Source organism: Rasamsonia byssochlamydoides (genome assembly GCF_041956645.1).
Source record: "Rasamsonia byssochlamydoides strain NRRL 3658 unplaced genomic scaffold VTN77scaffold_20, whole genome shotgun sequence".
NCBI lineage: Eukaryota > Fungi > Ascomycota > Eurotiomycetes > Eurotiales > Trichocomaceae > Rasamsonia > Rasamsonia byssochlamydoides.
In genome coordinates this window covers 1-13172 of record NW_027192403.1, presented here as the reverse complement: position 1 = coordinate 13172, position 13172 = coordinate 1, and the positions used below count along the sequence as shown (strand labels likewise).

General features: G+C 50.6%; 4 protein-coding genes across 4 annotated transcripts; 3 read left to right on the top strand and 1 right to left on the bottom strand.

Moving 5' to 3' along the window:
- Nucleotides 1-597: 597 nt before the first annotated feature.
- VTN77DRAFT_2887 (uncharacterized protein) lies at nucleotides 598-3078 on the top strand (the record flags this gene model as incomplete). The annotated part of the gene is made up of 3 exons (XM_069418775.1): nucleotides 598-645; nucleotides 703-1156; nucleotides 1217-3078. 3 exons carry the CDS (start codon nucleotides 598-600, stop codon nucleotides 3076-3078), a joined length of 2364 nt encoding a protein of 787 aa, XP_069278945.1.
- Nucleotides 3079-3432: 354 nt separating this feature from the next.
- On the bottom strand, nucleotides 3433-4461 carry VTN77DRAFT_2886 (uncharacterized protein; the record flags this gene model as incomplete). The annotated part of the gene is made up of 5 exons (XM_069418774.1): nucleotides 3433-3864; nucleotides 3955-4049; nucleotides 4123-4188; nucleotides 4254-4362; nucleotides 4450-4461. The coding sequence occupies 5 exons, from the start codon at nucleotides 4459-4461 to the stop codon at nucleotides 3433-3435; spliced, it is 714 nt and encodes a 237-aa protein (XP_069278944.1).
- Nucleotides 4462-4992: 531 nt separating this feature from the next.
- Nucleotides 4993-5606, top strand: VTN77DRAFT_2885 (uncharacterized protein; the record flags this gene model as incomplete). The annotated part of the gene is made up of 3 exons (XM_069418773.1): nucleotides 4993-5069; nucleotides 5234-5429; nucleotides 5559-5606. 3 exons carry the CDS (start codon nucleotides 4993-4995, stop codon nucleotides 5604-5606), a joined length of 321 nt encoding a protein of 106 aa, XP_069278943.1.
- Nucleotides 5607-10421: 4815 nt separating this feature from the next.
- VTN77DRAFT_2884 (uncharacterized protein) lies at nucleotides 10422-12257 on the top strand (the record flags this gene model as incomplete). The annotated part of the gene is made up of 1 exon (XM_069418772.1): nucleotides 10422-12257. The coding sequence occupies one exon, from the start codon at nucleotides 10422-10424 to the stop codon at nucleotides 12255-12257; it is 1836 nt and encodes a 611-aa protein (XP_069278942.1).
- Nucleotides 12258-13172: the final 915 nt, after the last annotated feature.

Below are 13172 nucleotides of genomic sequence, written 5' to 3'. Positions count from 1 at the left end.
ACTCATCAACAACGGTCAACCAATTCAGAGACATTATCTGCAAGAATCAGATCCAACCACTCTCACCGCTCTTTCTACGCTTCCCATCTTGTTGATCTTACTGCTCTTGACCCTGCTACATGTGGAGGTGATTTCCAAGAATAATAATACAAGTCAAGAGATAGCTAATAGTCCACTCAGTCCAGATGCAAAGCTCCACTGACAGTGCATAGTACAGATACCTGCATAGAGCATGAAACATATCTTGCCAGTATTATTTCACAAGCTCCTATTTAATTAATATACATCTCTCATACTACTCCGTACATGTACTGGGGATTTAAAAATACGTTGCACTCCAATAAGCAACACAACGCGATTGACCTTGATGTAAGCTGCTCCTCACCGCCCACGTGATTCCCGGCGATCCACCCCGCAGATGACGGCACATTGCGACACAGGGCGGGCGGTGACTCCAGCTGTCAACAGATGCAGTGTTATTCTTGGCGGGAGCTCACGTCTCTCTCCTACACTTGACCGGATGTCTCCATTCGAAAGTGGTCTCTGTCCCTCGTAATCTGCGTTGCCTTGACAGTTGTCAGCGCATGAACTTTATGCATGTCTGAATACAAGCTTTCCGCATCACTGGAGGGCCACGGCGATGATGTAAGTCCCCTCTTCCCTGAAGATGTGGCTATTGTTCATACTGAATCGAAACTCTAGGTGCGCGCTGTGGCCTTCCCAAACTCCCAGACGGTGCTCACAGCCTCGCGCGATGCGACAGTTCGGGTTTGGAGGCAAGTGTCCTCTCAGCCGCCATCCTACGATTACACCATCTCCTCTCACGGCTCCGCGTTCGTCAACTCATTAGCGTACTATCCACCCACTCCAGAGTTCCCTGAGGGTCTGATATTTTCGGGAGGACAAGATACCATAATCGAAGCGAGGCAGCCGGGCAAAGCAGCGGGTGACAATGCGGATGCAATGCTCCTCGGTCATGGCCACAATGTCTGCTCGCTCGATGTCTCTCCCGAAGGCGGATGGGTCGTAAGTGGGAGCTGGGATGCCACAGCAAGATTGTGGCGATTGGGCAAGTGGGAAACCGAGGTGGTATTTGAGGGTCACCAAGGTAGCGTCTGGGCTGTATTGGCCTACGATAAGGAAACTGTCATTACGGGTAGGTGACATATTCTTCTTCGAGACTGTGCTGTGGCCGCAAGATTAATTCATGTTCCAGGCTGCGCGGACCGTATCATCCGTATCTTTAATACATTTGGAAGACTGCTGCGAACCATCAAGGACTCTCGCGACGTCGTCAGAGCGCTGTGCAAGCTGCCTGAGAATCACCCCTCTGGAGCTCAATTCGCCTCAGCAAGTAACGATGGGATCATCAGACTATTTACATTGAATGGTGTTCTTGCCGCAGAACTTCATGGACATGAGAGCTTCATCTACTCTCTGGCTGCTCTTCCGTCGGGTGAGCTCGTCAGCTCCGGAGAGGACCGAACTGTGAGAATATGGAACGGCACCCAATGCGTCCAGACCATTACTCATCCCGCAATATCTGTATGGGGAGTAGCAGTATGCAAGGAGACCGGAGACATTGTCACCGGTGCAAGCGACCGTATCGCCCGGATCTTCACCAGAGATAAGGACCGCCACGCAGAGCCCGCTGTGATTCAGCGGTTCGAAAAGGCCGTAAAGGAATCAGCAATCCCACAGCAACAAGTGGGAAATATCAACAAGGAGAAGCTCCCTGGTCCCGAATTCCTCAAGCAGAAGTCCGGGACCAAGGAAGGCCAGGTTCAAATGATACGTGAGGCAGATGGCAGTATCACCGCCCACACCTGGTCAACGGCAACCCGAGAGTGGATAGCCGTAGGCACCGTTGTCGATTCTGCAGGGAGCTCCGGCAGGAAGGTGGAGTACCTAGGTCAGGATTACGACTATGTTTTCGATGTGGACATTGAAGACGGGAAGCCTCCGTTGAAGCTCCCTTACAATCTCTCCCAGAATCCCTACGAAGCCGCCACGAAATTCCTTCAGGACAATGAGCTTCCTATGGGGTATCTCGACCAAGTTGCGAAATTCATCGTGCAGAACACACAAGGTGCGGCTATCGGATCAACGGAGTCACAGCAGCCTGCCGGTGCGGATCCATGGGGTCAAGAACGACGTTATCGTCCAGGAGAGACGGCCACAGCCCCCCAGCCTCCGTCGTTGCCTGAATCACGTCCGACTGTGCTTCCGCAGCGATCTTATCTCTCTATTAAGTCTGCCAATATCAAAGTCATTGCCAAGAAGCTCCATGAGCTGAACGACCAAATCGTGAACTCAGGTTCCAAGGACGTTTCCCTCAACCCGCCAGAATCGGAGACCGTCATGGGCCTCTGCCGTCTACTAGAACACAATGAAGCCCTCCCTAAGGATAACGCGATCGTTGAGACAGGAATACTACTCGTGTACAAGGTAGCGACTAAATGGCCCATCGCCAATCGACTCCCTGGTCTCGATCTTCTTCGGCTGCTAGCAGCGGCTACTCCATTAACCGCTCAGACAAAATATGACGATCAAGACTTGATCTCTGCGATCCAGCAGAGTGGTGTGTTCAGCAGTCCGGTGAATGGCAACAACGCGATGCTTGCAATCCGGCTGTTTGCCAATCTCTTCGAGACTCCTGCCGGTCGCGAGCTGTCAGTCAGCAAATTCGACGAGATCCTGGGGATGGTGAAGTCAGTCACCACGGCTGAAGAAAACGCGCCGAATCGCAACCTCACAATTGCCGTGACCACCTTGTACATCAATTATTCGGTCTATTTCACTTCGAACGGGCGGGCTACGAGTCCCGAGTCGTCGGAACGCGCCCTTACCTTGCTTGAGGAGCTATCCAAGATTTTCTCGAAGGAGAAGGATTCCGAGGCCGTCTACCGCGGTCTCGTGGCCTTGGGCACGCTCGTCAAAGAGCTCGGCGACGAAGTCAAGAGTGCCGCAAAGGAGGTTTACGACTTCAACAGTGCGCTGAACAAGCTGCTGGATGCCGGTCTTGGAAGGGAGCCCAGAATCAAAAACATCGTGGGGGAGATCAGGGGCCTGCTGTGATTGGAGATTGATGATATGTGATATGACGGTTGAACGGCGTAACGAATGTGTCGAGAGCTCCTTCGTGGGTTCATTAGCGTGCATCAATGCATAAAAGTATGAAGTTAGAACTGCTCGTCGTGTTTACAGTAGAAATATAGATGCATTCCAAACCATGAGTTTTCTATCTTGCATTCGATGATCACAGGTAAAGCCCTTTTTTACTAGACGTCTTTGACATATTACCTCTCAGGTAGATTTGAATTGTACTGCGCTGCGTATCGTGAATGCGTGGTATTATTCATGCTGTTTGCTGTGGCAGGTTTCTTTTAAGGGCGAGAGCATAGATGCGATCTCATATTACGAAGTATATCCTCAAAGCTTCTCATCCGCATTCACCCCAACCTCAACAATCTGGTCGATCCCAGGGTACTCCGGCAAATCCAGATCATATTTCTCAGCGATAGACTTGGTCAGGAACCGGCCACCAACGAAATGTCTGCCGCGGTACCATTTCACGCACGGCTTTGGCGCCGTCAGACTGACCAGCGCCCCCGGCATGAATTTTGACCCGGGGCCTTCCTTGGGTGGCCCACTGGTGATGTCCCACGAGCTGGGGGCGTCGATGCTCAGCACGGGCACCTTGGTCTCCTCCATCTGGGAGATGATGGATGGAAAGGGTTCGCGCAGGGGACCCCCGAACGAGAAGCCGAAGATGGCGTCGATGACGAGATCGGCGGATTTGAGGGCTTCGGTGAAGTCGGGGACGAAGGGGATGTCGAGGTTCTTTAGTTGGGTTTTGAGACGCTAGTCAAAGACACGAGAGGGTCAGACGAATAATTCAAATCTGAACTGAAAATGGTACTGTAAGGATTGAGGTATATATAGATCACTCACTTCGTATAATTCATTCTTGCCCTGTTTAGGGTAGTAGACCGAAGGCTTGTACCCGTAATGAGCGAGATGACGAGCTGCGACCAGGCCATCTCCTCCTGTAGATGAACAAATCAGCCTCTCTCTCTCCATATGGAGTATTTTGCCAGCATCATTTCAACAGGTTCATACCGTTATTCCCTGGGCCGCACACGACGAGAACGTTCTTCCCCTTGCTGAGAGGGTGGAAACGGTACACTAGCGGTCATCTCAGTTTCTTGTTTGGATAAGCAGGCAAATAGACATGCGGTTTTTGAGTATACCTGCTTGTGAAACAGAAAGGCCAGCCAGCTCCATCAACTGATCGAGTGAGAAACCGCCCACGTCCATGAGGTCCTTATCGAGAGCTGCAGCATCTTTGGGGGAAATGGCCTGTTAAGAGGTAAGAGGTTAGTGGACCTATGGTGAAAATGACAGAGCTAATTGATGTCAATGACCAGGACATCTATCCATCCATACCTTAAGGGACATCTTTGCGGTCCTGCTGTAGCGCCGGCACACAGCGAGTATACAATTGTGCTTCTTGAACAGCGTCGAGCGAAGCATACAGCGCCTTAGGCAGCGCAGGGCTCGTTCAGTGTCAGTCGAGAATGCCCCTCCAAATTGCGCTCTCCGATGTTATCTGTTTGGAGGGGTTTGGAACTCAATTGGGTAGAAGTTAGATATTAGCTGATAGTTGATAGAGGAAAAGAAAATTGTAATGGTTGATTGATTCCGTCAAAGAGTATAGCTATTACAAAATATCCTGCATTTATCAATCATGAATTCATTGCGTTGCTACAGATATCTCCTTTCAATAGAAATCGGGTTGATTCCCATTGCATCATAGTTAACCAGGGCCCTAACCTCTAATCTCCGCCAACCACCGTCCCGGACGGATCAATTCATCATCCGAATCGCCGGACCTCTCCCGAGCGGAATTGCTACCGATAGATAATACTGGAGAAAAAACACCAGGGAACCTTCTGCTCGAGAATTGGGGTTCGTATCAGTCAATTCAATATGGTGGTCAGGATTCGTCTCTCGCGGTTCGGCAACCGGCATCAGCCGTTTTACAACATTGTCGTTGCTCAGGCACGGTACGTGAGAATTTGCTTTTGCAGTCGTCCGGCGGGCAGAAAAGACTGCAGGAATTCCCTCTGCCTTCTTCCTATTTATATAATTGCTTTACAATAAATTCTGCTATTCGAATGGAATTCGCGTTCATACAGGGTTAACTTAATGCTGACTCGATTTTCTGCAGATCAGCCCGCGACTCCAAACCCCTCGAGGTCATCGGCACCTACAACCCCATCCCCCAGAAACCGACGAATCTGTCCGATGAAGAAGCGCGGGTCGCGAAGCCGTACAAGGAGATCACGCTCGATCGGTCGCGCGCCAAGTACTGGCTTGGTGTGGGTGCGCAGCCCAGTGACACAGTGTGGCGGTTACTGAGCATGGTATGGCTGTTTCCTTGGTGTGCTGTCATGGTTGATTTCTTTTTTATACGTGTGATGCAGTTCCTGGAATTACGGCAGCAGTGGAGTTCAGCGAATGTGCATTGCGTGCTAATTGATATGTCTTGACAGGTTGGCCTCTTGGAGCCTAAGCCGCCGAAATATCCGCAGAAAAATTAGACGATAGCTCCTCGATGTTCTCCTGACGCCAAAAAGGATAAAGAAAACAGGGGGGATGGAGATGACAAGGTGTCTGTCTCTTGAATTCTCCACCATGAAATTCTTTCGATTTGATTTCTCGTCTCGTCTCATTCGACTCTACGAACGAACATGTCTGAGAGACATGTGGACGGTGTCTTCTTGTCCTAGAAAAGAAACTGGTACAGCACCAGTTGAATATTACACGAATGGAGCAGAAAACAGGGCTCTATGTTCTATTCGTCCACCCTGATGGCGCTCTTCTTATATGTGCCAGTGTGAACGGAATGCACGGTGTGGATTGTTATCATTATGGAAACAAAAAATCAGCATTTCCATGGCGTTTTTGTGTGTTTGTGTTGGAAACGAGACTTGCTCTGGTCTCGTATGGCTGGGTTGAACTCACTGTATTATGTATGTATGTACGATGTAGTTTTGAATCTCTATCTTGTACAGTACCTTAACAAGGATTCTTGATTACTCAACTATACTTTCAAGGAAAAAAAAAAGACAGACCCCTTACTTACCTCCCGTAAGCATACGGAATAGTTTCTCTGATTCCTAAAAGCACGACTAAGTTAGTTCATCTTGGATTCTCGAGTTCTACTCCCTTTTATTTTACGAGATAGATATCTATGCTTTCTTCTTGAAATATTGCCGTCTAGGCTCGTATTTTTCTCTCTTGAATCCAGGGCCGTTCTCTATTTAGTATCTCGCATGATTATTATTACCTATTTGTGGATGCGGCATTGAAACAACAAACATCAGAGACTGAATTTCACATATGTATGTACTGTACTACTTACTTGACTTCGAGTTTGGACTGGCAGGTCTTTTTTTGTTCTTGATATCATATCACTATGTGTGTTCTCGCTGAGAGAACCTGTCCGTGCCTGCTGTAATGTATGTACCTAAGGGATGCTCCGCAAATGGTGAAAGGATTCATTCCATTCTGCGAGGACGATGAGGTGTGGAGTTGATATAAATATTGTTTCAAAAAATATCAGAATTTATAAGGATTACCTTGTCCAACCCAACCCTATAAAAACCAACCAAAGGCAATGAATGTTTGATGACCAACCAAAGGAAATGAATGTTTGATAATAGGTAGGTACGTCCTAGCGATCAAATAAACACGAACAGCTAGCTTCTCTTCTCTTTCGAACGACCAATGAAAAAATAAGAAAAAAAAAAGCATACTACTAATCATTCTACATCTGTAATCAAACAAGCTCTCGGCATTAGTCCGTAAATTGGCAGACTAAGCGGTAGTACTTAGGTTAGGTAGTTAATAGTCGCTGTGGCTGTGGACATGGACTTCAGAACGGACGACCCATGATACTTCAATAGTACGGAGTACCCTGGCCATGATCCTTGTACTGTACATACATACATACAGTAAGCTGATAGGAGCATCTAGCTATAAGGCTTTGGGGGTGCGAAGCCTATGGAAAGCCTACTCCGTATAAGAAACCCCTATAGCCTATATAGTACGTTATTTTATATAAGCTTTAGTCACCTGACTTTCTTACCCCCTTCAAGCCGCCCGAGCGGAGCGAGGGGTTCAAGGCTTGTCAACAACAATAATAACTACGATATTTAGGACCTTAGCTGTGGCTGTTAAGTCGTAAGGATATGAGTTACGCTATCCTCCATTCATGACTCATAGCGGATTGGCAGTCAGCCCTAGCCCAATCCAATGGAATTCCATTCCTCCATGAGCGATAAGTAATAATACCTACAGTAAACCTTCTGCAGGTGCTTATGCTTGGTGGGTGAAATGTCAACGAAGCAAGGGGGTCTATTACCCGGGTCTTAAGCACAATGCACGGCATTGCATGCATGTAATATTCATTGGATGGGTCTTCAGGTATGGAGTTATATAACTTCTGATTCAGAATCAGCCTTCTTTCTACGGATGATTGACATGACAAGATGGGATATGAAGTTCTTTTCTCTTTCAACCTTGGAATGCGCCTTGCCCGAGGCTTCCATGATGATTCCATCACAGTTTACCTAACTTGCAGGGAGGACTGGAGAGGCGGCAGGCCACCATCTCAACTTGCAATTTTGGGATGCAGTGATAATGGGCCAAACCTTGGAACTAACCAACCATAGCGAGCAGAGAAACGCGTGACCCCCTGTACGATAATGACCAGGAAGCGCCACGGCCAGATCGGGGGCCCTGTTGTGGGATAAACCAATCTGCACGCCATTATCCTTAGTCTGGCGCTGCAAGAAAGTGTGCGCAGTTGGTCAACGATATAGTTGGAACCGTGATATAGTGATTTTTAAAATAATACTGGAAATGGGGAATAAATCCCCCGCGCTGGTTGATCGAGGTTGTCAGATCTGTTGGTCCCTGGATGGTTGGCCTCCGATCAGGAACCCTGGTTGTGGGAGTCACTGCAGATCCATTCCAGGCTAGCATCACCGTGCTCGTGACCCGTGACATGTAATGGCATCATGGACTTGTTAGTTCTCTCGACCCACTGGTATACAATACTCGATGGCTGCCTAGCAGGAGCCATGGTCGAGAGAGCGTATGGAGAGCTACTACTCCCTATGTGGGAGAAGTCTGTCACCAAGTTCAACTAGGTGGTGAGGAACTGGTCCAGCGGATACAACCACCTCTTCCAACATTCGCAGAGAGTAGACCATGGATTATACGAAATGAGACGCCTGAAGACAATGGAAACAGGTAAAGTTCATTCTTCAAAGTTGGCAGGATGCTTTTGCTCCTCCAACATTTCTTTGCCCCCGCATCTCCTCCAGTATATGCTGTGGCTCAATATCTGTTCACCAGCACTCTCATTCGTTCTGTTGCTGTGAGATCGATATAAGCTCAAACATATCAAGCGAGTTGCTTCTGCAGCTGCTTGTGAAGGGCTCACTCAGATCTCAGCAGCTTGTATCTTATCCCTGACTCAAGCTGGCTGCCAGCTGGTAAGCATTACTCCTTATCCTCGGTTGAACCTCACCATTTTTCCTTCAAAACCACTGGTTTTTTTGCCAGAGGTGCATTCTTTGCTGTGCAACCAGCAGACCTCCCTCAAGTTATATGTCCTGACAACTGTTCTGCATTCCACTCTTCCAACCAACATATCGGGCAGTCCGGGTGAAGTTTCCGGAGAAAAAAGGCCTCCTTTATTGGCTTCATAGCGAAACCACAAGGCGTCGTGCTACTGCAACAACGCTGCCTGCGTCTTGCTTCTTGAAAGGGCAGCATCGCCGAGTCGGTAGTTGTCGCATCATTCGTGCTGCAGCTGCAAGTCGTGTTTCCTGCTCGTTGTCTGCCGGCGTTACGCCACCTCATCATCCATCATCTGGGAGAGAGATATCTTCAAAAAATCTCCTTGTCTTCTTGCTTTCCACGAACATCAAGGCTGAACGAATAATATTGTCGCGCCACAGTCATCACGGCATCATCAGTCATCGGCCGTTGGGCGTGTGCCGTGCGCGAATCTTCAGGGTTTCGCGCGCTCGAGTCTGGACGCGAGGCTACTGCAAGGACCCTAGCCTGCCGGGGCCCCCATTCGCCCACAATTCGTTGTTCATGCCAGGCAGCCAGGCTCCCATCCAGCAGCGTCAAGCCACACCTGCCTGATTGGCCTGGGCTTGGCCTGTGCCACTCGACTCACGCCCGCTGCAGCTAACTTCCAGTCTCCAGCCGCCCACCGTTGTTATCTCGCCATCCGCCGCAGGCATTCCAAGTGGGTCTGCCCTCGACCTCCCACCTTCCGCCTTCCGTCGTCTTCGTCTGCTCTTTCCATCCCCAGCGTCCCGTCGGGGCACGCACTTTCCCACGTTCGCATCCAGCCTGCTCCCCTCTCCGTCCGTCCGCAACGCTGACTCGTCGCCCACCCAATCCTAGCCCGTGGCCGGCGCATCTTGCTCCTGGATCGACGAAGCACACTCCCCCCCCCCCAAGGTAAAGCTAACTAAAGTGGTGCCTCGAGCAGTCGAGTCTTCGCCTTTCGGGTCGCGCTTTCCTGTCCCTTGGGGCTGCTAGCCTGGCTCTGCTTCCGTTTCGTCCTAGACTCGGCCCTCTTGCGCGCTGAGTCGCTGACCGAGCGCGTGTCGGAGCTGCAGCCAAACAGCGACCGCGCCAAAAAGGAGACAAGAAGCTTACCAGCCAGCACTCCCCCGTTTCAGTATCCCAGCCCAGCCCCCATAGGATAGCGAGCATAGCGTCCCCCTACGGCGTGCCAGACTTTCCCTCCTCCGGCCTCTCCAGTCAGATTGTCTCCTGGCCGCGACCTTCATCACCGCCCACACCTTGTCACTACTCTCCCCCCCCCTTCACTCTCCCTCATCATCCTCCACCTCACCGTCCCTCGAATCCACCCCTCTCTCCTTCCTTCATTGCCGTCGCCCATCATCATCATCCTTATCGTTGCCGTATTATCGCGCTGTCTGTATCTCACGATTCTCACATTCCTTTTTGATGATCCGGTCGCCCATCGCTTCGCAACGTTGTGATTACGTGTGTCGTACCGTGCTCTCGCTCTCACAAGCAAAGCTCGTCGCGTCGCATCCGCTGTCATACCGCATCGATCGCGCGAGGAAGACGGAGAGAGAGATGGTCGTGTCTTGATCCCTTTGGACGATAATTACAACGCTTCAAGTTGGGACAGTCATATCCTTCCTCAAGTCACCCATTACCACCGGATTCCATCCTGGCATAGTGTACCGTCATCCTTATCGCGACGCGCAGACTTCCAACACAAAGTGATTCCGACGCGAGCGTGAAATCACCATACTACAGTCCGATTCCGTGATAAAAGTTGGCGAGGCATGGTCGACAGCTCGTCTACTCAGTCCAGCCGCACCAGCCCTGGGTCCTACAGTACCACCCAGCGCACCGCGTCCGTATCTTCGAGTTCCTCGCCGCCGCGCCAACCTGTTTCATCTTCGCAGGGGCCGTCTGGGGCGCAGAATGTGATGTCGACCGACGTGTACAACCCATCGGTGTCCCAAGCCACCGCGCCCTTGACTACCTCCTTCTCGTATCCGTTCTCTCCAATAGGACCAGCCACTTCGTTCGACGGTCTGGGCTCGAACACCATGCGCCTAGGGGATGCGGATCGTTCACCTCCGCCTCTCAACGGGTTTCACTGGAAGGGTAACGGCGCTGCGATATTAATGCGCAAACTTCCAAAGAACACCAGTCGCGAAGCTCTGCGGAGCATGTTTCTCTTTGCGAAAGACTTCGTGGACGCCGATTTTGTACCGTCAGAGCTGCCAGAGGATAAGAACTTCTTGAGTGCGATTGCGCGATTCAACACCCTCGCGGCTGCCGAAGAAGCTCGAGCGATGCTGGATGGGAAACCAAACACCAACAATGACGCAAACATGATCGTCGAAATGTATCCGGGACCTCTTCCAAATCGACGGAACACCATCGATCATACCGCGTCGCGGGGTCTGTCAGGTCCTTTGCCAACAGCTGGCTCTCTGCCGCGACAGTCTTCACGGTTCAACGGCACATTCCAGACTCTGGAGCGGCTCTCCACGACCAATGGAACGTCGTCACAGTCCAGCGATGCCCTTCCCGCTCCCGACACCAATTCCCGATTACACAGCATCTTCTCCCCCCAATCGCCCCTAGGAAATGGAATTGGGGAGCTGCCGCGTGTGAGCGGAAAGTCGGTCATCGATCAGGATCCGGACGAGGAGACTGGAGAGTTGCTCAAGGATCCTGTCGGTTACGCCCAAAACGGCCACCCCAACTCAATGCCGCCCATGCCACGGAGGTCCACAAATCCTCAGATTCCGACCAGTCGATTCGCTGCGCTCTCGTTATCTACAAATGTGGCGTCGCCGCCTTTGCATAATTACTCTGCCGGTGGTTCAGCGCGCATGGGAATGCCGACGCCTTCAACAACCCTTCCTCCTAATATCAACCATAACATGGGAGGGAATCCAACTTTCCATTATCCCAATCAACATAACCCTCGGCACAGCCTTCCCGCTGCCAACCCCAACGATCTGAACCCTCCTTGCAATACTCTTTATGTCGGCAACCTTCCGCCAGACACGCAGGAGGAAGAGCTGAAGGCGCTCTTTTCCAAGCAGCGAGGTTACAAGCGACTTTGTTTCCGGAACAAGCAGAATGGCCCCATGTGCTTTGTCGAATTCGACGAAGTGGCGATGGCAAGTAAGGCACTGAATGAGCTGTATGGGTACAAGCTTTCCAACAGTGTGAAGACGGGAATCCGTCTGAGCTTCTCGAAGAACCCTCTCGGAGTAAGGAGCGGACAGCCTGGTAGCAATGTGAACCCTTCTACTCCACACAGTCCTCAAGGTCCCATGCACGGCGTCAATGGGCTTGGGGGCATGTCGAATCCAATGTTTTCGGCCGCCAGTGGGCCTCCTCCCGGGCTTTCTGCTCCACCTGGCTTGGCGCATCCGATGGCAATGAGAAACGGAACCATGCCCCCTTCAGGGAATCCACATGCTTCGATGGCAAATGGTGCTCCATTTGGTGCGAATAGTGGACTTGGTATCAGAACCAACGGCATGAATGCCATCACCACTGCGCCTCTCGGAGGCGGGATTGCTGGCGGCACGGCGGGACCGGGCATGGGCGGCTTCGGCAACGTCTACCCTGACTATATGATGGGCCGATAAATAAACGGAAATTCACAGAATCATATCACGCATTGGTAATGTCTGGCATGTTTGATGATAACTGGGTTTTCTGGCGCTGGGGTCTCGGGGTTTCATGAGCTAGAGCAGCATTTGGAGGTTTTTTCCTCCCTTCACATTGATGCTTATGATCCTCTGATCTTTTTTATGTACTTTTTTTTCCCCCCTTCCCTTGCTTTTTTTTCCGGGTTCGGTTTCTTCGTTCGCACAGCGTGACCTTTGAACGACATGTTCTCTTGCTTTTCGAATACCTGCATTTCTGTGCTTCGTTGGCTTGCAGGCTGGAGCGATTCACCCTGCTAGTTATTTCTACCCTGTTTTCCACTACTTGGCAACGTATCCTTTCACCAGGTTCTACAGTTGTTCATGCCTCGGCGAAAGGTTTCGACAAGTTGCTTTTCCATTCCGATTTTTGTCTGGTTACCATGATTCCCCTTTTTGCAAACGAAAAGTATCCATTTTACGGCGTACAAGTATCATGGATGATTAATGTTGGTGTGGGAGCAAACTGATTGGCTGTTACGTGTCCTCATTTTTCTTATTTGGCATTTACTTGTGTCACCCAAGTTCTCTACCATTGCATCACCTCTGTTTGCATCCTGTTCCCTCTGGGCCTCGAGGTCCCGCCGTCTCATTTCTCTTTGCAGCGTGGTGCAGTATTCACGTCAAGGAGTGAGGCCTGGCAGCCATTGCGAGGTATTGGCTTGATATACACTACACAGTTACACATCACTGGCGCTTGATCTGTTTCTACACTGTAAGAGGGCGTTTAACTGTGGATTTGGCTATGGATTTGGCAGCATTTTGGATCATCATGCCCTTTCTCTTCAGTGGTTCTCGGTCCTGTTCAGGAAACCGCGACCCTCTATGGCTCTTTTCATCGCCCCTCCCCCCCCC